This window comes from Acipenser ruthenus, chromosome 7, assembly GCF_902713425.1.
Source record: "Acipenser ruthenus chromosome 7, fAciRut3.2 maternal haplotype, whole genome shotgun sequence".
Classification (NCBI taxonomy): Eukaryota; Metazoa; Chordata; class Actinopteri; order Acipenseriformes; family Acipenseridae; genus Acipenser; species Acipenser ruthenus.
In genome coordinates, this window is record NC_081195.1 from 52,928,200 (window position 1) to 52,948,069 (window position 19,870).

Here is a 19,870-nt window from a genome sequence, read left to right on the forward strand (position 1 = left end):
TCTCGGGTTGCTTCAGTAAACCCTGCTTCTGTTATGCCAGAAATGTTTTCGAAATGCAGAAATAATCAGTTTTAGTTCTACAATAATATTTGCCTTGGACAAGATTCAGATTAAACTGTAAAGTTAATTCTTTTGAATGAGTCTGCTGCCTCACTTAATATGGCAAAGCCATATCTTCAACTACTAGTGTGCACAGCTGGATGTGCACTAAGCTTGGAGGGGCTCTATGCTCAATACATAAACCAGAATAATACAAACTCACAGCCCACCTGGAAGGGGGACATCTGGACAATCCCCTTGATCAAGACATATTAAGACTTTTACAGCCAGATAACCCTTCATCACAGCTTTACAGCTCCATATTAAAGCAGATGTGCCCTTTTCATAAAACAGCTAGGATTTTATGTTCATGACCTTGCCACCAAGAAAGGAACATAAAAGATTCAGGTCAGGAAAAGCTATTTATTGCCCCTTTGAAACCAATAATAATAATCTTGATCACAAAAATGTCTAGCTTAGATTCATTTTGTTTTGAGTTGTTTGGGTGGGACGGATAGAACTTTTAATAAAGCACGTTTTTGTAACTGAATTCCTTCATCTAGATTCTGTAGGACAGGTAATTTTTATTGTGTTATAACAAAGCTATATATGTTTATGTTTGTTTATGGAATAATAAAGCACTAGCCTTGATATATAATTTAAACAAGATATTTGCATTCTTACTGTAAGCAAAATTAATATTATTATATATAGAGAGAGAAAGAGTGAGGGAGAGACTCCATGACCATTTCGTATGTAAGTATATATGTAAATAATGTAAATATATATTGTTGTAAAACAAGTGACAGCTGTTTATACTGAGCATTTGTTTATGAATTCAAGTCTGCTGGTGTAAAGTTAAGATGCAACAAACTGGTCGTAGAAGCTGACAGGTTCATACGTACACACATACACACACAACTCTTAAGTGAACTATGTTTCGTACAGAAAATAAGCAGGCAGTGTTCCACTGGACACCATTCAGGAGTCTGAAGGAAGGTGGATTTGCACAGATGTCAGGAAGACTTTGCCAAGATCAGAAAAAGACAGCTGCCCCTGGGAGTCCACTACATTATTACAATTCCTTTCTCCAAAACACTGGGTCTGCTGTAAGTTGAAATTCACAACATTTATGTTCAGGTATTACTGAAAATAACTTAATGTAAGAGGTATTATTCAATATAACCTGCTATAAGAACGAATATTAAATAATGAAATCCACATGTCCTGGGTTCAGCAGAGGACCTTTAAATTCAAAGCTATGTCAATGAAATTCAACCCGGCAGCTGCAGTAGTTATGCTTAAAATGTATGCTGGGCATATATATGTTAGTACTGAAGCTTACATTGCTGCCATCTAGTCTATGGCCCGAAATGTACTAAGCATTTACTCCGTGCTGCATTTGCACAATTTTTTTCCCTAAAATGGAAAAGTTATAATATTGCACAAAAGTTATTTAGAATTTGTTTTCTGGTATGGCCATGAACTAAAATGAGATGAGCTCTTTCACAAGTAAGATCCAATTAAATAAAAAAAGTTGATTAGCAATAAAAATACCATTTAAAGAATATATGTGTAGAAATGCTCTGGTCACCTACCAGAAACATACCAGGAGCCACATTGTGTCTTTGCAGCAGTAGAGAACCCTGGGGGACAGTTTGTGTCCCCGCTGTGGCGATGTCATACTTCACCAGGCGGAACGAGTCTAGTCGACACTGGGGGCACGAGAGAAAATACAGCAGCCGCTAAGTGGTTTAACAGAATAACGTTAAATACAAACAAGACTTCAGCAGCCACTGTGTCCCTGGCCTCTGCAATGAAAGCCAATTTCAAGCTGTTGCAAGTTTGAAAGTTTATGGAGGGCGTAACCACTTTTTCTGAGCACTTCCTGCTAAACCTCATATAAAAATAAAGAGTGAAGGCTCGGAAGGCCATTTATTTTGTTCAGCAGGCTCAGCAACAGGTTTCTATTGTACCAGATACAATCTCCTGAATTTCCTTTACAAATCTTTTATTCTTTGAATATAAATAAACACAAACTGCATGTTAATTTACATACACCTCTTTGAAAGTGATTACAATTATAAAGGGAAATAAGTAAGACTGTTACAGATCAATTCAACTTCTTGATCTTGTTTGGACAGTTTGTCACCAGCTGTTACAGGGCTTCCTAATCTTTTGAACATTACTTCCTTATGTCATTGTTTCACCAGGACCAAAAAAAGCTGTCACACTATTAAAACCTGTGGATTTTACAATTGGCATTTAGCCCGGGACCTTGAAATGCAAATGCTACACTTTTAAGGGGACAACAGTTAAACAGAATTAACCCCAAAAAAGCAATTTTCAATAGAAATCACTGTCGCCAGCTCACGTAATAACTCTCTCATTACAAACTGCATTCTGCTACAGCAGGTTGTAATGGCTTATTTTAAAATGTACCTCCATGTATACTTAAGTTAGTCACAGCAGAAATCCTCAAACAGATTAAAACAAGGAGATGGGTTGAGAAAAAAAAATGTGATGAAAAATGTTCAAAAGTCTATTTTAATTATCTAAATACTGTCCTAGGTGTTTTTATCCCTTGAATTACTTCTTTACCTCTTTATTAATATGTGTAATACTGCTGTGTCTCTGACTCAGCACAGTATTCTTATTTAGGCTTGTTGTCTCAGTACCTGTACACAAGGCATGCTCCTGTTTTTGTTTTTCTTCTCATACAGCTTTTCCAGTATGTCCACACTGAGGCTGCTCTGTGGGTTTGACGAGGAGACCACACACACCACCACGATCTGCTCGATGCCTGGCATCTGCCCTGTGATGAAGGCGTCATACTCCAGGTCTGTCAGGTAGGGGGTCTGATGGTTGCTGCACCTGCACCTCTTCTTCTCTCCTTCCCCCATCATCACACTTCTAAGAAGCACAGGGCAAGGGTTGTGGGAACTCAGCAGTGGCCTGTAGTTTTTGGGACTTTTGTGTATTACTGGCCTGAGGAGCAGATGAGAAATCAAAAGCTGTTTAAGACATTGCCACACAGTTACCCAGTGAGTATTCATGATCGCCAACACACTGGGTAAAGAGGATTAAAGTTTCAGAGAGGTGTTCATTCAGGCTGTGAGGTTAATACCCTTGCTTTAATTTGACAAGCTCAGTGGGATTTTAAATTTCTTAAGCAGAAAGGATCTTCTTAGTAGACCACAGCAACACCATCAGCAGAGCTCCCCCCCCCCCCCCCCCCCCCCCCCGCCCCCGCCCCCTTTCTTGTGCCTTTATTTTTCCTTACCATTGGCTGAACATATTTTCTTCTATAAAGAGACCCCAACACTACAGTATATCAGGTTTGATTTGAGCAGAAGAGGAATCTTTTAAGTAGCCCACCTCCCGGGGGCGATAGAGCTGATCACGCTAACCTATTTACTGTCCTTACCCTAATTGTAGACTGTTCTGTATCCTGGTTGTGAGGTTGCCTGTGATGACAGTGGGCTCCTCCTTCACATTCACACTTACTGAAGAAAAGGTCCTGTCACAGAGGGGATGAACACATTGACAGCTCAGCGCATACAAGTTAATGTTACTATAACCCTTACAAAATAAAAATAAGAAAAACATACCAACAGAAAGAGCTTGTGGCTTTCATTAGGATTCAAACAGGAATGATACACTTTAAAAACATTTTGATCATTTCAATTACAGCTAACAGAGGGTGGGTCTGTGTGCCATGTAAAATATGTCATTCAAATGAACAGCAATTACAACATTTGGCCAGTGGGTAGCAATCCTATTACAAGAAAAACTATTGTAAAAAAGTTATTTTACACATAATATGCAGATATTGGGATACACCTAGTACTGTAAGTCCAATATAATTCACAAACCCTTTCTCCCCACTCTCCATCCAACAGGAACAAAAGGTAATGTGAATCACATATGACCTGAATAGGCCTCTATGTAGTTGGTTTCCCTGTTACCTCGATGACTGGGAGCTTTTGGGAGGGTCCCACAGGATATTCCGTGCAGGGGCTGAGAGGAAACGGAAGGGGCTTGCCTCAGGATTGTTGCTCTGTGGCTGGACTGCGTCAGTCTCCTTCCACTCCACATCAATGGGGACCAGCGAAGGTGATGCAGCTGACTTAGTTTTGCGTTTCAGGATGGTCCTTTGAGGTGTGCTAGACATCTTAGAAATATCTGGCGAACTGATTCCTAAGACAAAATCGGACAATAAATGGCTTCTAATATGAAAGAAAATAGTCATTAAAACAAGAATAATGCACTGGGATATGATCAATTATTTTATTTTATTTAAAAAACATAAACCAGGGGCTCCCGAGTGGCAAATCCAGTAAAGGCGCTCTGCGTGTGCAGGATGGGCCCTATAGCCTGGACGTCGCCGGTTCGAGTCCAGGCTATTCCATTGCCGACCATGGATGGGAGTTCCCAAGGGGTGGTGCACGATTGGCCGAGCACCGCCCGGGGGGGGGGGGGGGTTTATGTCGGCCAGGGTATCATCAGCTCACCGCGCACCAGCGACCCCTGTAGTCCGGCCGGGCGCCTGCGGGCTTGCCTGTAAGCTGCCCAGAGCTGCATTGTCCTCCGACGCTGTAGCTCCAAGGTGGCTGCATGGTGAGTCTGCAGTGTGAAAAGAAGGCGCACGCCTCCGAGGGCAGCGTGTGTTCATCTTCACCGCGCCCGAGTCAGTGCAGGGATGGTAGCGGTAAGCCGAGCTTTAATAATAATTGGATATTCTAAATTGGGAGAAAATAATAAAAAATAATTGCCGACTACTAAATTAACAAAAAAATAAATAAGTAAAAAAATAAACCAACCTGCGTATAAGCGCACTAATTAATTATTTCCTGAATGGCAGCTCATGTACTAAATTAACTATGTCATCTTATGGTACCTTACACTGAATAAAGCAAAACAATCTGCTCTGGCTTGCCTGTAGCTATACGATAGTGTTCCATCCAGTCATCCAATATGTTCTTGATCTTCCGTTGAAGCTTCCTCAGTTCCTGTGCTGCCTCCACTCCCCGCACATGACTTGGTCCTTCTTCTGGGATTTCTAACATCTTCACAAGCTTGGAAAATTCATTTGAAGATTTTGTGGCTTCCTGTTATATAAAAAAGAGCCGCAGTTCAGAATTCTCTTGTTTACTGTCTTCTGTTACTGTATGTTCTCTGTTTAGCATATAAAATAGATGATTGCAGTGAGTTGGTATTTTTGTATGTAAACATATGTAAAATATGTTGCTTGATTTTGTAGGTGTAGCTTTTTCACGTTAGTTTGGAGAGAATATAACCCTAGGATTACTTTTGAATTATGCCAATCATGCATATAATTAACCCTTTCTTGGAAAACATTACTATTAAGCCTATCAATATAAGGCAATTCAATATACTGTAGAAATGAACGTTTTCAAAATAACAAAAATAAGTTCAAAATGTTAAATCTGTAGAAAAATGTCAGTTATCAGCATTATTTTCTGATACTCACTGATTTTTTTGCCATGAATTTCTTTCGTGCTTCTATTTCCATCATTTTCTTTCTGTTTGCCTTTGAAAGTTCCTTAGATGCTTTTGATGAAAGCTTTTCCCCAGTCAATATAAAACCCTATAAAAAGGTATTGTGAAACTGTTGAGCCGAGCTATTTGGATCCTCACATCTCTACACATTATGACTCCTTATAGATAGGTATTGTGAACCACTGCCCTATGCTATTGATAAAAGTGGTCGCTATCATGTGGTGTAGGTCACTTGTGTGGTTGGGGTGTACAGATTTTCCTATTAACAGAAACAATTAACTATTTCAGCACTAAGTAACTTTAAATAAAGACTAAGAACACAAACTAATTTATGTTTTTCAAATTAGATTGTATTTTAACCTAATTAGTTTCAGCATCTTATCCTTATAAGTAACTTTTCTTGTATAAATCTAGATCTTCCAATATTTGTTGCTCTTCTAAATGGTCCAGTGGTCTATCTATCTATGTTTGCAATAACTTTTGGCACCCAGAATGGAAGATTATTTTTCTAGAATGTTGATGTCATCGTACTATATTGCCAGTTTGGTGCAATTAACATCATTCCATAGGTCAAAATGGGTCAAATTCAAGGGACAAATCAAAGAAGCATCATCTTCTGAGACAGAAATATACTTCCTTACTTCCTGTAAATCCCGTTGCAAAATCTTATTTCCATAACTTGAAAACAAATAACGCAAGGTATAAAAATAAATAAATCCAACCAGGGAATGGGCAGAGCTACCACATGATTGTCAAAAGTACATTCTTAGGAACTTCACAACAGACTTCTCAAAACAGGCTAACCTATTTATACTGGAGTTTTTAATTAAATATAAATTACAAATATAGTATAAAGTTAAGAAATACATACCTTCAGACTTCAATCAATAAAGCCTTAGATTGTGGTTCTTAAGATAATACAGTAAGCAAGCATCAAGCAATTATACTGACACTGCAGCTTTAAGTTCCCAGACTTCATGTACAACTCACCAGCTCGTCAGGACCTGGAGGGATTACGTTTGTAAGTGGAGAGAGGGACACTTGCACACTCTCCTGCTGCCACCTATAGGATAAATTGATTGAGGTCGGGCTCACAACTCGAACAGTAATAAAGTCATTCACCTGCAAAAAAAGAAAAGGCACCTATTTCAAACTTACATAGCATTAAACCTATCTGTGTGAAACTGTGGCAAAGTGCCCCGCCCCTGTGTGCATTTGTGTGTTTTGTGTATGTATGCGTGCGTATGTTAATGTTGGTGTATAGATTGGTACACGGGATATAAACGGGTCTGTGTTTCACGTGTGTTTAAAAAGTGTAGATTTGTATTTAGGCACGAGGAGAGCACAAATCACTTCACGTGCTGGTTAAATGTAATATGTGAGCACGGGGTTGCACAGAATTAATTCACGTGCTGGGATTCAAGTGAATAATTAATTAGTAATTGAATCCCAGCACAATAGTATATATAGACGCACATTTCGTTCAGTCAGGGTTGGGTGTTCGGAAGAGGAGAACGGGTGAGAGAGAGAGAGGAGTAATTAAGATCGCAAAAGTAAAGAGAAGTGTTTTGTTTGTACTCACCGTGTTTGTTTGTCTCTCCGTGCACCGTTTGTTTAGTGTTAATCCGTTTTGTCTGTCTGTTTATTTTGGCTATAGTGCCGTGTCCTGTTTTGTGCTGTTTTCAACCCTTTTATTTGTTAATAAACGCTGAGTGCAGCCATTGCACTCAGCTCATCACAACCACTGTCTGTGTTTGGATTCCTTTCTGGTCTGACGCAACCCACTCTGGCCGTCTTTGTGACACGTGGTGTCATCGTGGGATAGCCGCGCCTCCAAGCGTCAGACCAGGAGGGGTCTGGATTTAAAAAAAAAAAAAGAGAGTCAATGGCAGAAGACGCCATCAAACTGCGGGGCTGGTTCCTGGAGAATGCTGGGCTGGAGGCCCAGTCTCTGCCCATGGTCGTCCGGGGTCCTGTGGATGATGGACAGTGAGAGATGGGAGGCATATCAGCAGGAACACACCCCAAACACCTTGGAGGAGGGTGTGGAGTTTGTCCTCAACTACCTGGAGGCAACCATAAATGGAACAGCAGCCCAGGTAGCAGGACCACCAGCAGAGGAGTACCTGCTGTCCCCATCTCCACCAGCAGAGGGTGAGTACCTGCTGTCCCCATCTCCACCAGCAGAGGGTGAATGCCTGCTGGTTTTGCCTCCACAGCCCAAATGGGAGGAGCCTGAGCATCCACAGCCCAAATGGGAGGAGCCCAAGCGGAAGGAGCCCGAATGTCCTACGCCTGAGTGGGAGGAGCCCGAACGTCCTACGCCTGAGTGGGAGGAGCCCGAACGTCCTACGCCTGAGTGGGAGGAGCCCGAACGTCCTACGCCTGAGTGGGAGGAGCCCGAACGTCCTACGCTTGAGTGGGGGGAGCCCGAACGTCCACAGCCCAACAGGGAGGAGTCGGGGCGTCCACAGCCCAACAGGGAGGAGTCGGGGCGTCCACAGCCCAACAGGGAGGAGTCGGGGCGTCCACAGCCCAACAGGGAGGAGTCGGGGCGTCCACAGCCCAAAGGGAGGCAAGTCGGGGCTTCCACAGCCCTGGGACCCAAGCCACCAGCAGAGGGAAAATGCCTGCTGGTTCAGCCCCAAGAGCCAGAAGGGGAGGAGTTACAGGCTCGACCCCCCTGAAAATTTTTGGGAGGGAGAAGGGCAGGATGCTGGTGTCCCCCAGCAGCTTCTCGCTATGCTGCTGAAGGCAGCACGGCGTGCACATGCCCAGCCGCCACAGCAGAGGGAGCCAGCACCGCCAGGAGCAGAGGAGCTGGAGCTGCCTCTACCTCCACCACCTCCAGGAGCAGAGGAGCAGGAGCTGCCTCTGCCTCCGCCACCACCACCGCAAGGAGCAGAGGAGCTGGAGCTGCCTCTGCCTCCACCACCGCCACCGCCAGGAGCAGAGGAGCTGGAGCTGCCTCTGCCTCCACCACCGCCAGGAGCAGAGGAGCTGGAGCTGCCTCTGCCTCCACCACCGCCAGGAGCAGAGGAGCTGGAGCTGCCTCTGCCTCCACCACCGCCCGGAGCAGAGGAGCAGGAGCTGCCTCTGCTGCCCGTACCTCCGCAGGGAGTACGGTGGCCGGAGCCCCAGAAAGGGGAGCTGCCGGCCACGAAGAAGGGGGAGGAGGTCTGGAGACCACTTTCCCCAGCAGCAGTTTCGCTGCAGGAGTTCTTGTGGCCGGAGCCCTACAGGAGGGAGCTGCCGGCTACGAAGAAGGGGGAGGTCGGGGGACCACCTGCCCCCGCAGCTTTTTCGCTGCAGGACGGGACCAACAGGCTGTCAGCCGTGCCACTACCGGCAGGGGTGCTGACAGCATTGCCAGCCAAGGGCCCACTGAAGCCTCCCTTCCCAGCCCGAGACTTTGTTCTGGACTGCTGGGTTTTTAAGGGGGGAGGTGGCCGTTGAGGCCATGTGTGCTGCGCACAAGGGGGGGTATATGTGGCAAAGTGCCCCGCCCCTGTGTGCATTTGTGTGTTTTGTGTATGTATGCGTGCGTATGTTAATGTTGGTGTATAGATTGGTACACGGGATATAAACGGGTCTGTGTTTCACGTGTGTTTAAAAAGTGTAGATTTGTATTTAGGCACGAGGAGAGCACAAATCACTTCACGTGCTGGTTAAATGTAATATGTGAGCACGGGGTTGCACAGAATTAATTCACGTGCTGGGATTCAAGTGAATAATTAATTAGTAATTGAATCCCAGCACAATAGTATATATAGACGCACATTTCGTTCAGTCAGGGTTGGGTGTTCGGAAGAGGAGAACGGGTGAGAGAGAGAGAGGAGTAATTAAGATCGCAAAAGTAAAGAGAAGTGTTTTGTTTGTACTCACCGTGTTTGTTTGTCTCTCCGTGCACCGTTTGTTTAGTGTTAATCCGTTTTGTCTGTCTGTTTATTTTGGCTATAGTGCCGTGTCCTGTTTTGTGCTGTTTTCAACCCTTTTATTTGTTAATAAACGCTGAGTGCAGCCATTGCACTCAGCTCATCACAACCACTGTCTGTGTTTGGATTCCTTTCTGGTCTGACGCAACCCACTCTGGCCGTCTTTGTGACAGAAACACAAAACCTAACCCTGGCAGTTATCTTATTCACAATGAGTGGGACTGACACAATCAGCGATCACATTTTGAACGAATAAAAACAAGGAAATTATTATTTATTTACATAAAATAGTATGATAAAATTCTAAACTATTTTTTGTATCCAGCAGAGTTACAGAGGCCATTTCAGAACAAGATCAGGTACCACCCAATAGATCTGCTATTCCAAAGTCCTGTCACCTCTCGGATAGTATATCTGCACGTGCCACATTCAGGATGCTCTGTTGCACTGTCCATTACTACACAAACAGTATATCAGATAACTGATAAAGATATGTCACCTCATCCTGAATTACTCTAAGAACAAACTCACACATATACTGTTGCATGTCCGTAGTTTCATTGTGTCACTTGCTTTAACAGTGTTTCTTGTTTCTTTCAAACTATTAACACTAATGACACAAAATAAAATGGAATGCTTATACCTGTATCAGAACTGTCTCATTCAGTTTCACTCCCTGTGCCCAATTCCATTCTTTCGTGACTGTGCCTTCCTCATCAGTCAGTATGCCCCCGTCTTGATCAAGCAATAGTGCCACTGTGTGGCTGAAACAGGAATTACAAATAGCATTATTAAAGACCACACTTAATCAGGCAAGCATGCAGTTCAAGGTCTGGTTTCTGTTGAAGAGCACAGGAAAGGTAAACTGTGGACGGATGTAGTAACAATAACATTTTAGTATCCCAACAGTATTACCTGCCTGGATGGCAAACACTGGCATGTCCAAAGGGTGTGAAAGTAGCAAGTGTGTAAGGATCTGATGAGTCACTGAACACATTAGTGTAAAATCCACCACATGGCAGGCCTGAGTAACTCTGGCAGACGGCAATGCGACCTGAAGGGTAGCTGAATGCCTCTAGTTAAGGAGTGCTTACACAGGTACCTGTGAAAGAGCAACACAAGGTAGCTAGAAATGTAAACGATACACTGGAAACAAGTTTGAACATGCAAGGAACTGATGACTGTTGAACAGTGTTTGTTCTATATGTCACAGATAAAATGTTATGAAGGGATTTACAGTGGTTATTGTCTGACAAAAGAAAGGATACTAAATAAATGAAGAGCCGTCAATGATTGTGTAGTGCAGTTTCTGTAAGGACGGGTCTTCCTGCTTGAGTTCTGGAATCATCGGTCTCCCATTGACCAGTGTGAAGGAACAGTTCTTACTGCCCTGCTTCTTGTACTTGGCAAAGGCTTTGTTTTTGGCATCCCCATAGTGACGCAGAATGACCGGTTTGCTGAACCCTGCTTCCTTCAGATTACTTGTTTGTTCATTTCTGTATTAGACGACAAAAAATACATTATATACTTAAAGGCAAATTCCACTCAATAAAAGCGTTATTCATTGATTTACTTGGTGAGCTGTTTTTATCTTACCAGGGTTGAAGATGTTTAAATGCCTTCCCTCATGTCCAAGCACGAGAGAATAAAACGGCTCATTAATAATACATACATGGGCACCTGAGCGAGTCGCAGTCTCTCCACAGCCCAAGCACAAAGTGCTTTCCATTCAGGGTCCTGGGGTTTAGATTCCTCCTGCTGAACAATCCAGCCTAGTCAACAATAGCACAGACAGGGATATGAATTCAAATGCAGCTGGGATTGAAATCATTCTTCCATAATTTAACAGTCTGAGTCAATGCATGTTTTATACCAGCCTAACACATCTGAGCTTAGCCACACTTGGAATCACATGCTTAGGTGTGACTATTAAAGCTTATAGTAAACCCTGACATTGCTTGAACATCAATGCTATTTCCATTACTTAATACGTAAATAATTATTTGAAACTTGGGACCATAATAAATTAATATGTTGTGTTTGTTGTGTTTAGAAATTCTGCAGTTAAAAAAAAAAAAATAATAATAATAATAATAATAATAATAATAATAATAATAATAATAATAACAATAATAATAATAGGTGCTTCTCATCTAGTTTTAATTTTGCTCCTTTTGAAAACCAGGCTGTAATGTCGGCAACTAGAAAAACAGTTTATGGTAACCTGGGCAGCAATTACTGGACATCACACACAACAACCAGGCTTCAAGCTGTAAGCCCTGATTTGTTTTATTATTGAAATACGTTACCTTGCTCTTCACATATCTTTGACGATATAGAAAAGGTTATTGTAAGTGGCAAATGGGACACCTGAGCTGGAAGGTAAAAAGAAAAAGTAAAAATACTTAAAAAGAATATGCAGACTTATTACAGTCTGTATCAAGGTTTAAATAACAAATCAGAACTGAGACCTGAAGTATTGTACAAGTAATGCAGTTCCTATCTGAACAGATGTATGACTCTCCCCTGTTGTTTCACTATTCAGTAATTAACAAATGTGGTTAAATCCCACTCTGACAGTACCTCAGTAATGCAAATGTAAATAAAATAATATTAGTTGTAACACTGAGCATTTCAGAACTGATTCATATTGTCCCTGGTCACCTGTTTCGTTCAAGGGTTGTGTGGCTCTGTCTTTTTCTGCCGGACTGCTTCCTTTCCTGGACTGCTTATCACCTTGAACAATTGGTAAAGTGGATTATTATAAAAAAATAAAATAAAAAAGATGTAATAAACTAAAAATGAGTGTGTTCAGTCCACAGTTATTTAACATGTTAATAACCCACAGCATGAATAAATTAGTATACGCAACTTGAAAACAGTGTTCCATAAAAAATAAAAAGGAATTGACTGGTTTTATTTTGGTGTTCCATGTTTTTAAATATGTTCCATTTAATATGAGAATATTGAGGGAAGAGTCTCTCTTCAGAATCATTGTGACAGAGGTCCTGCTTTTGAAGTACTGTATTTCTAAATGCCTTTGCTTTGGGAATAATCCACAGGCCAACAACAGCCTAAACCACACTTTACAGATAAAGTGTATTTGTTTTTTATTTAAACTAATAATTCCATAACTAAGCAACAGAAATACACCAATATTACTTTAGTTAAGTGTGTTTACCTGAAATAGCGGGGAAATAACCAGATACTTTTTTTTCTTACAGGCCTACATGTGCATAATCTCTTGCAAAGCAGCAGTCACCCTGCCTGCTCAACAGGTTGGTAACTGGAGAAGATTATGAGCTCCAGCTCTCTTTTCATGTTCAAGGACCAGCAATTAGAGTTAAGAGGTGGTAAATGTTTTAAACTTCCTTTCATTGTCTATCCAAGAAGTAGAATGGATAAGAGTAAATCTTTTATCATAATTATACCTGACGCCAGGAGAGCTAAACAGATATTCCTATGACACATATAAACAGCATGTATGCAATAGGAATTAGCAATGAAATTCGGATAAGTGATACTCCTGATCTATGTAAAAATGAAAGTGTTAACAGACAAGGATGGATGAATGGACAAATAGACCCCACCATATAGCTCCAGAATGTGCTACTCTTGACAGCTCTTGGTAAATAATGTTAATAACTAGTTTTATGACAATTGGATAAGCAGTTATCGAGGTATATGCAAACATTATAAGTGTAAAATACTGATGGCCAGATGACAGACAGACAGACAATCAGACAACCACCTGTATCCCTAAGAATCTGTTATTCTCAGTAATTGAAGATAAACACTTGATGGTAAGATAGTAAACTCACGCTTTTGTCCCTTTGTTTCCTGTTTAAAGTGTACACTCATGCCCCTTTCTATCGTATTTTCGGCCCGAGTGACTCTCTTTTTTGGTTTACTTTTTCCATGCAATTGTTTGTCGGCAACGTCTTCAGAGAATTTCTCGGAATGCACGGAACTTCTGAGCTTCAGGTGTTTCATACTTTTGCACGCGAGGGACTGCTGTTGTCTTTTGCTGTACACTGCTCCTTCGACAAGCTCCTTCCAGCTACAGTTCAAAATATTTAAAAGACCTCGTGGGAAATTGACTTCTTCACACCCTTCGTACTCCAGTAACATTTCCCCCAGTTCTTCGAGCAAAGTGGGTGCTGCATACTTGTACTCATCAATCTGGCTTGTCTGCGCGTGATCTCCAAGTGAGCTGGACACTGGTTGAAGAGTAGGGTCTTCTGCAGAGCTATTCTTGGACAAAGAGTGGGACGGGTCTTTGTTTATCAATGGCAGAACTGAATGTTTTTCTTTCTTTTTCACGTCTTCAGTAAGTTTACTGTCCCCATCATCATCCGCAGAATTATCTTCAGAGGCAGACTTTTTGCTCCTGCTGGACAAATGCAACGAACGTTGAAATTGTACTTTAGCTGTCTTAACGCTAGTAGGCAATGATGATATAACAGGCGATTTTTAAATATGTAATTCAAAATTGTATTTTATAGTCAATACAATTAAAACAACAATATGCTATAGACATTACACTATGTAACACAATTTTTGATCCTGGGTAGTAAGTGTTATTTCCTAATTGCTTATGCCTCAAAAGTATAGAAAATGGCTATTATTCCCCACAAACTTTGCTTTTGTGACCAGGACAGTGATATTTTGAAATTTACCTATTTCCAATGAGAAAACGGGCGAATTTGTGTCTTTTCGTTCACATAAAGTCAGAAAAAAACAACATATGAATCCAAATTAACATGTATTTATACTAAAGTAATACAAAAATGACTACAAAAGATTTAGAAGTGAGTAGTTTTTCGAGATTTACGATTATACTGTAAATCACTTTCACGAATCAGCCCCCAAATGTAGTCTCCCATCATGTTCTCGTTATACTGTCCTTGGTAGCGGCGTTCAAAGTCCAGTATATCCTTGTGGAAGCGCTCATCTTGTGCCATTGTGCCGTAGTTCTTCACCAGAGTCTCAACCAGCTCCACATAGTTTTCGGCCTTGTGATTGCCCAGGAAGCCCCGAACCACTGCGACAAAGCTGTTCCAAGCCGCTTTCTCCTTACTAGTGAGCTTCTTGGGGAATTCATTGCACTCCAGGATCTTCTTTATCTGTGGTCCGACGAAGACACCGGCTTTGACTTTTGCCTCAGACAGCTTAGGGAAGAAGTCTTGAAGGTACTTGAAGGCTGCCGACTCCTTATCTAGAGCTCTGACAAATGGTTTCATAAGGGCCAATTTGATGTGCAGTGGTGGCATCAGCACCTTCCGGGGGTCCACCAGTGGCTCCCACTTGACGTTGTTCCTCCCCACAGAGAACTCGATCCGCTGTGGCCAGTCCCGCCTGTGGTAGTGCGCCTTGGTGTCCCTGCTGTCCCAAAGGCAAAGATAGCAGGGAAACTTGGTAAAACCGCCTTGGAGACCCATCAGGAATGCCACCATTTTGAAGTCTCCTATGACCTTGATGCCATCTCAGAAAAATGCAGATATGTATCCACTTAGGCAGCTGGAACTAAACTGAACTGGTGGGCTTAAGGCCCCTGTATTTATACTACTATTTATATTACTGGAAAGTTCTAGAAAGTTCTAGAAGTTACTCCAAGTTTACTCAGCACTGAATCTATCTGGAATGTTCTGGAAAATAGGTAAATTTCAAAATATCACTGTCCTGGTCACAAAAGCAAAGTTTCTATACTTTTGAGGCATAAGCAATTAGGAAATAACACTTACTACCCAGGAACCAAAAAAATAAAAATAAAATTGTTACACGGTGTTATCAAACAAAGTAATAAGAAATTAATATGGGCTAGTCAACAACAAAAATAATAATAATTTGGTCATGCAATATCCATATATATATATATATATATATATATATATATATATATATTGCATAATTATTGTAATGTTTACCTTCGTATGAAAGCTGCCAGACGTGGATTGATGTTCAAGTATCTCAAATCAGCAGGCAGCTCTCCCACCAACTTCCTTGTACGTTTATTGCATTTCCTACCAACGGGCTAAAACATTTATTTATTTTTTTAGTTCAACTGCATTTGTGAGTAATTACATAATTTCCATAAAAAAACAATAACTATGACTTGATTTACCTGGTCGAAGAAGTAAATAGGTCCGCTGCATAATGTTAGGTTCTCTGACATTTTCTTCCATTAATGAATGACAGCTCCTAAAACACGTGTTTACTCTTCACAGATTAAATATTTCCTAATACCAATAGCATATTAAATTATTTCCACTGATTACATATGTTTACAAAGTATATTAATTGTTGATATCATATCTAATTAATTAAGAATGTTTTCTTATTTCTAGCGCACTTACCTGTAATTTGCTCAATTGAACGACATTTCACAGAACTTTACTAGCACCATTCATTTCTGCATAACTAGTACGGTAGCAGTAACGTCACTGGAATAACTGTCCTGTGTTCTACTTACAGTACATATTTTTCAAGGAATCTATTCAGCGCGTTCCCATATCTACTGTAACAAGCGGTGGTTGTGTGTGTGTGTGTGTTACTCACACAGGCATATATACACTCCTTCCAGTTCTGAGTTTGTTGGCCTTGTTGCTTAGCTACACCAAGCTTTAGTGTACTCTGCAAATAACCCCTTTGCTTTTACAGCACTATTATTGTAATCCAACAAGGTGTGTACTGAACTATGGCTCATAATAATGATAACTTTTGAAAAACACGAGCGACATAGTAAAAGCTAGAAGTCAAATAATTGCACCTGATATTATAGAAAAGTAATGCTATAAAGTTAATTTATATGCTAGGTATGTTTTCAATGTGTCCTTATTTGTGCTTTTTATTGTCTTGGGCCTACCTTGGTATTTTGCAGTATAAATTAGCTTTTTTTTCAGGAGTTAAAATAAAATAAAATAAACAGTCTCTGATTCAAATTACATACGAGGGCAATACTCGGGACTTGTTCTGTGGGGGCTTCCCAGCGACACTGCAGGACACCCTCCCACATGGCCAAGCAGGACCACTGTGCCCAGAGTCCCTTCACGACCGGAGAGAGCCAGGCAATGGCTTCCCAGAACGGATGCTGCCACCGCTCCACCCACTCCAGGACCGGAAGGAGATCGGGGTCCCGCTCCTGCAGCCGGCGTCACTCGGCTGCCTCCATCATGGTCAGCTGCCCACAGGTTGCTAGCAGGGCTGGATCACCCATTCCAGGCAGCTGCTCTGCGGGTTCTGAGCCTCTTCCGTGCTGCTCTGCTTGCAGCTCCTGCTCCCGGTCCTCCTTTCTCTGGCAGTGGTCACAGCCCTCTTCAGCACACGACCGCCAGGACAGGGTGTCCGCGTTGGTGTGGCAGACCTCGGCCCAATGTTGTGAATTTAAAGGGCTGCAGCTGCTCGATCCATCAAGAAACCTGTCCCTCCGGCTCCCGGAAAGTCAGTAGAAACTGCAGAGCGGCGTGGTTGGTCTGGACAGTGAATGGAAGACCGCAGAGGTAGTGTCGGAACTGATGCACCCCCGCCACCATAGCCAAAAACTCCTGGCGAGTTACGCAGTAGCGGGTTTCCGCCTTGGTTAAAACCCGACTGTAGTAAGCCAATACCTGCTCTCCTTCTGGTCCCTGTTGGGAGAGGACTGTCCCAGTCGCCAGGTTGCTTGCATCAGTGTCCAGTCAAGGCTGCCGGGGCTCCAGTAGAACAACTCGCCCTTTTTAAGGAGGCGGTTCAAGAGAGCTGCCTTGTCCACAAAGTTGGCCACAAACCGCCGATAGTAAGAGGCCAGGAAGGCCATCACTTGTCATTTGTTAGCAGGGGTAGGCCAGTCCCACACAGCGCTGATCTTGTCCGCCTCGGTGCTGATGTCCTGACCCCCCACTTAGTGCCCGAGGAAGGTGACCCCCTTCCTCGTGAGCCAACACTTGTTCAGGATCAGCTTCAGAACCGCTGCCTCCAGGCATTGCAGCACCTGTTGGAGGCATGCAAGGGCCTCTTCAAAGCTGGGTCCGTGCACCAGCAGGTCTTCCAGGTAGACAAGGCAGTGCTGCCGGGGGATGCCAGTTAGGGCCCATAAGCCGCTCGAAAGTAGCAGGAGCGTTGCAAACTTCAAACGGCATCACCCGGAACTGTCATAGACCCTGCCCAGGGGAAAAGGAGGTCTTTGGTTGAACTTCAGGGGCAAGGGCCACCTGCCAGTAGCCACTCCTTAGGTCCAAGGACGTGAACCGTGAGGAACCAGCCACCACATCCAGGGATTCGTCTATGCAGGGAAGCGGGTAAGAGTCCTTTCTAGTGATCTTGTTAAAACCGTGCAAAGCCCCTCGCAATTACGCTACCAGACTGCGATTGTTATGTCATGAGCAGTTTCTTCCACACTTCGTGGTCGAGGAGAGACCCTTGGCCACTGGCTCGGGGGCCTGAAGGAAGTGGTGGTGGTTGGCAGAGAGCACTGTTCAGGCAGCTCCTCTGGTCGAGGTGGATGGACACGGCCCCCCCGTTTCCGACGAGACCAACCTGACGGCCGAGTCCTCCTCTTCCACCCAGACGGAACAGGAGTGGTGTTCAGCTGCAGTTGATGACTGACTGGGTGACCCAGGGAAGGTGGTTTCTGTACTTGCTGTCTCCCCGGGGCCGACACCGGTGCCCTGGGTCCGGCCAGGGCAAGAGCTGGTTCTCTAGGGACATGGAGTACTCCCCCAGACAGGTCGAGCTGGCCGCCAATACGGCGGAGGAAATCCAGCCCAAGAATGCACGGGTCTAGGACTGGGGTAATCCACACCGGGTGTTTCAACACCTGTCGCCCGATGTGGATGGTCAATGTCTCTTTTCACCCCGATCGGCGTCAGCTCCCCCGTCACTGTCTGCAACTGGGCAGTAGTCGCTGTGTCGTCCGGACTGCTGGTCGGCTTCGTCCCCCCGAGCCCTGTCGCTCCATAACCCAGACCACCTCCCTCTCATGTGCTAGTTCCACGGAATACCAGAGACTCTGGGGCTGGAGTAGATGCACCTGCGCCTGTATAGCCTCCACATACTGTTCCCTGGCCAGCTTCTCCTGAACGTCGGAAGGCGTGTGGACAAATACGTGCCGGGTTAGTATCTCTATGGCGGCCGCCAGCTCGCGGAGGGACTCCCCTGCCCTCGTTGTCCGACTCGGACTGTTGGCTGGCTGTTGGCTGCTGCCAAACTGACTCCGGAGGGCCTCACTCAGTGCTGTGTAGTCAGCCTGCTGCTCTGGGGTGAGGGTCAGTAGGCAGGGCAGAGCATTGTCCGACAGACACCCAGCAAGTCGGAGGGCCTTTTCCTCCCTGGTCCATCCTTTGAGTCGGGCCACCAGGTTGAACTGGGCGTGGAAAGCATCCCAGTCAACTTTTCCATTGAAGCGGGGGGGTCTTGACTCGACTCCGCTTGCCGCTGTGTGGTGTCGGGATGGCCGCTGCCTCCATTTCCTCTAGTGGACTTTTTGGTCCCGGCAGCCTGCACTCGAACTCCCATTCGGCCACCGGTCAAGGCTAAACTTTTTATTTGTTTTAGCCTTAATAATCGCTTTAACAAAGCTGCTGTCAGCCACAGCTCACGCTTCTACAAGTCGGCTTTCTCTTCTCTTTAGCTCTTTCTCTCTTTCCCTCTTTAGCTCTGTTCTCCTTTTCTCAGTCCTACCCTGGGATCCAGCTCTCAGCTTCTTTTACAGGAGAGCTGGAGGGAGGCAGTGCCCGTTCCAGCCAATCCAGAATGGACACCTCACCCTACTGGAAGGTTCCAGATTGACAGCTATATGGAAATCCCCAGCCCAGGTGCCTCAGTCTGGGGATCATAACACTCTAGATGAAAGGGGGCAGGGCCCCAGCCTGACCGCGGGTAACCTCGCTGGATGGAAAAGTACAGGCTGAGTTCTCCAGTTCACTCCAGCGTGCTGACCACGCGCTCTTCCGGGATGTTAACAAGCAGTCAGCGCGCTGGACCCGCCCATCTCACCAGCCTGCCTCGGGACTCGCCGTTACAATATTGATGTTTGTGATTAATTGATTTTATATCCAAGTACTCACAAGAACATTCCAATAAAAGACAGCAGACAAAAGACACTATTGTTGAAACCTATCAGTCCTCAGATAACCCCTTTGACTGAGTCTACTGCCTCTAGGAGGTATGCAGTTGAAAAAAGTACATTACTGCACATTTTGGGGGAAAGAAAGCTGCATTTCTGTTCATCTTTCTGTTTTAAGTACTTTATTTTTACTTTGACTAAATTGTGTAAAACGTTTCACGTTAGGTTTGACACACCCTGATCTTGGACTATTTAATAGATAAGGCCTTCCAAGATTAGTGCCAGTGTTTGGGAAATCAGCTGCTAAAGTTCTCTTTCTGCGTTTCAGGGC

The 19,870-nt window shown here is 43.8% G+C and overlaps 1 protein-coding gene across 4 annotated transcripts in view; it reads right to left on the reverse strand.

The window, feature by feature from the left end:
* The window catches only part of LOC117415242 (uncharacterized protein C3orf20-like), a 21,941-nt gene extending 2,821 nt beyond the window's left edge, over positions 1 to 19,120 (reverse strand). For 2 of the 4 annotated variants that reach the window (XR_009329182.1, XM_059027271.1), the window contains exons 1-17: positions 15,854 to 19,120; positions 15,622 to 15,698; positions 15,425 to 15,531; positions 13,319 to 13,890; positions 12,162 to 12,233; positions 11,807 to 11,872; positions 11,170 to 11,269; positions 10,766 to 10,993; positions 10,413 to 10,562; positions 10,141 to 10,261; positions 6,553 to 6,684; positions 5,534 to 5,650; positions 4,979 to 5,150; positions 4,008 to 4,239; positions 3,467 to 3,559; positions 2,718 to 3,027; positions 1,638 to 1,754 (exon numbers count right to left, since the gene is read on the reverse strand). Coding sequence is in view for 3 of the 4 variants with exons in the window: in XM_059027271.1 (XP_058883254.1) it covers positions 1,638 to 1,754; positions 2,718 to 3,027; positions 3,467 to 3,559; positions 4,008 to 4,239; positions 4,979 to 5,150; positions 5,534 to 5,650; positions 6,553 to 6,684; positions 10,141 to 10,261; positions 10,413 to 10,562; positions 10,766 to 10,993; positions 11,170 to 11,269; positions 11,807 to 11,872; positions 12,162 to 12,233; positions 13,319 to 13,890; positions 15,425 to 15,531; positions 15,622 to 15,672 (2,640 nt within the window). In the remaining variant the exon portion in view is untranslated. Of the gene's footprint in view, positions 1 to 1,637; positions 1,755 to 2,717; positions 3,028 to 3,466; positions 3,560 to 4,007; positions 4,240 to 4,978; positions 5,151 to 5,533; positions 5,651 to 6,552; positions 6,685 to 10,140; positions 10,262 to 10,412; positions 10,563 to 10,765; positions 10,994 to 11,169; positions 11,270 to 11,806; positions 11,873 to 12,161; positions 12,234 to 13,318; positions 13,891 to 15,424; positions 15,532 to 15,621 lie in introns of all 4 variants that reach the window. The other 2 variants (XM_059027273.1, XM_059027272.1) reach the window with 2 other exon arrangements.
* Between the last annotated feature and the right edge of the window lie 750 nt (positions 19,121 to 19,870).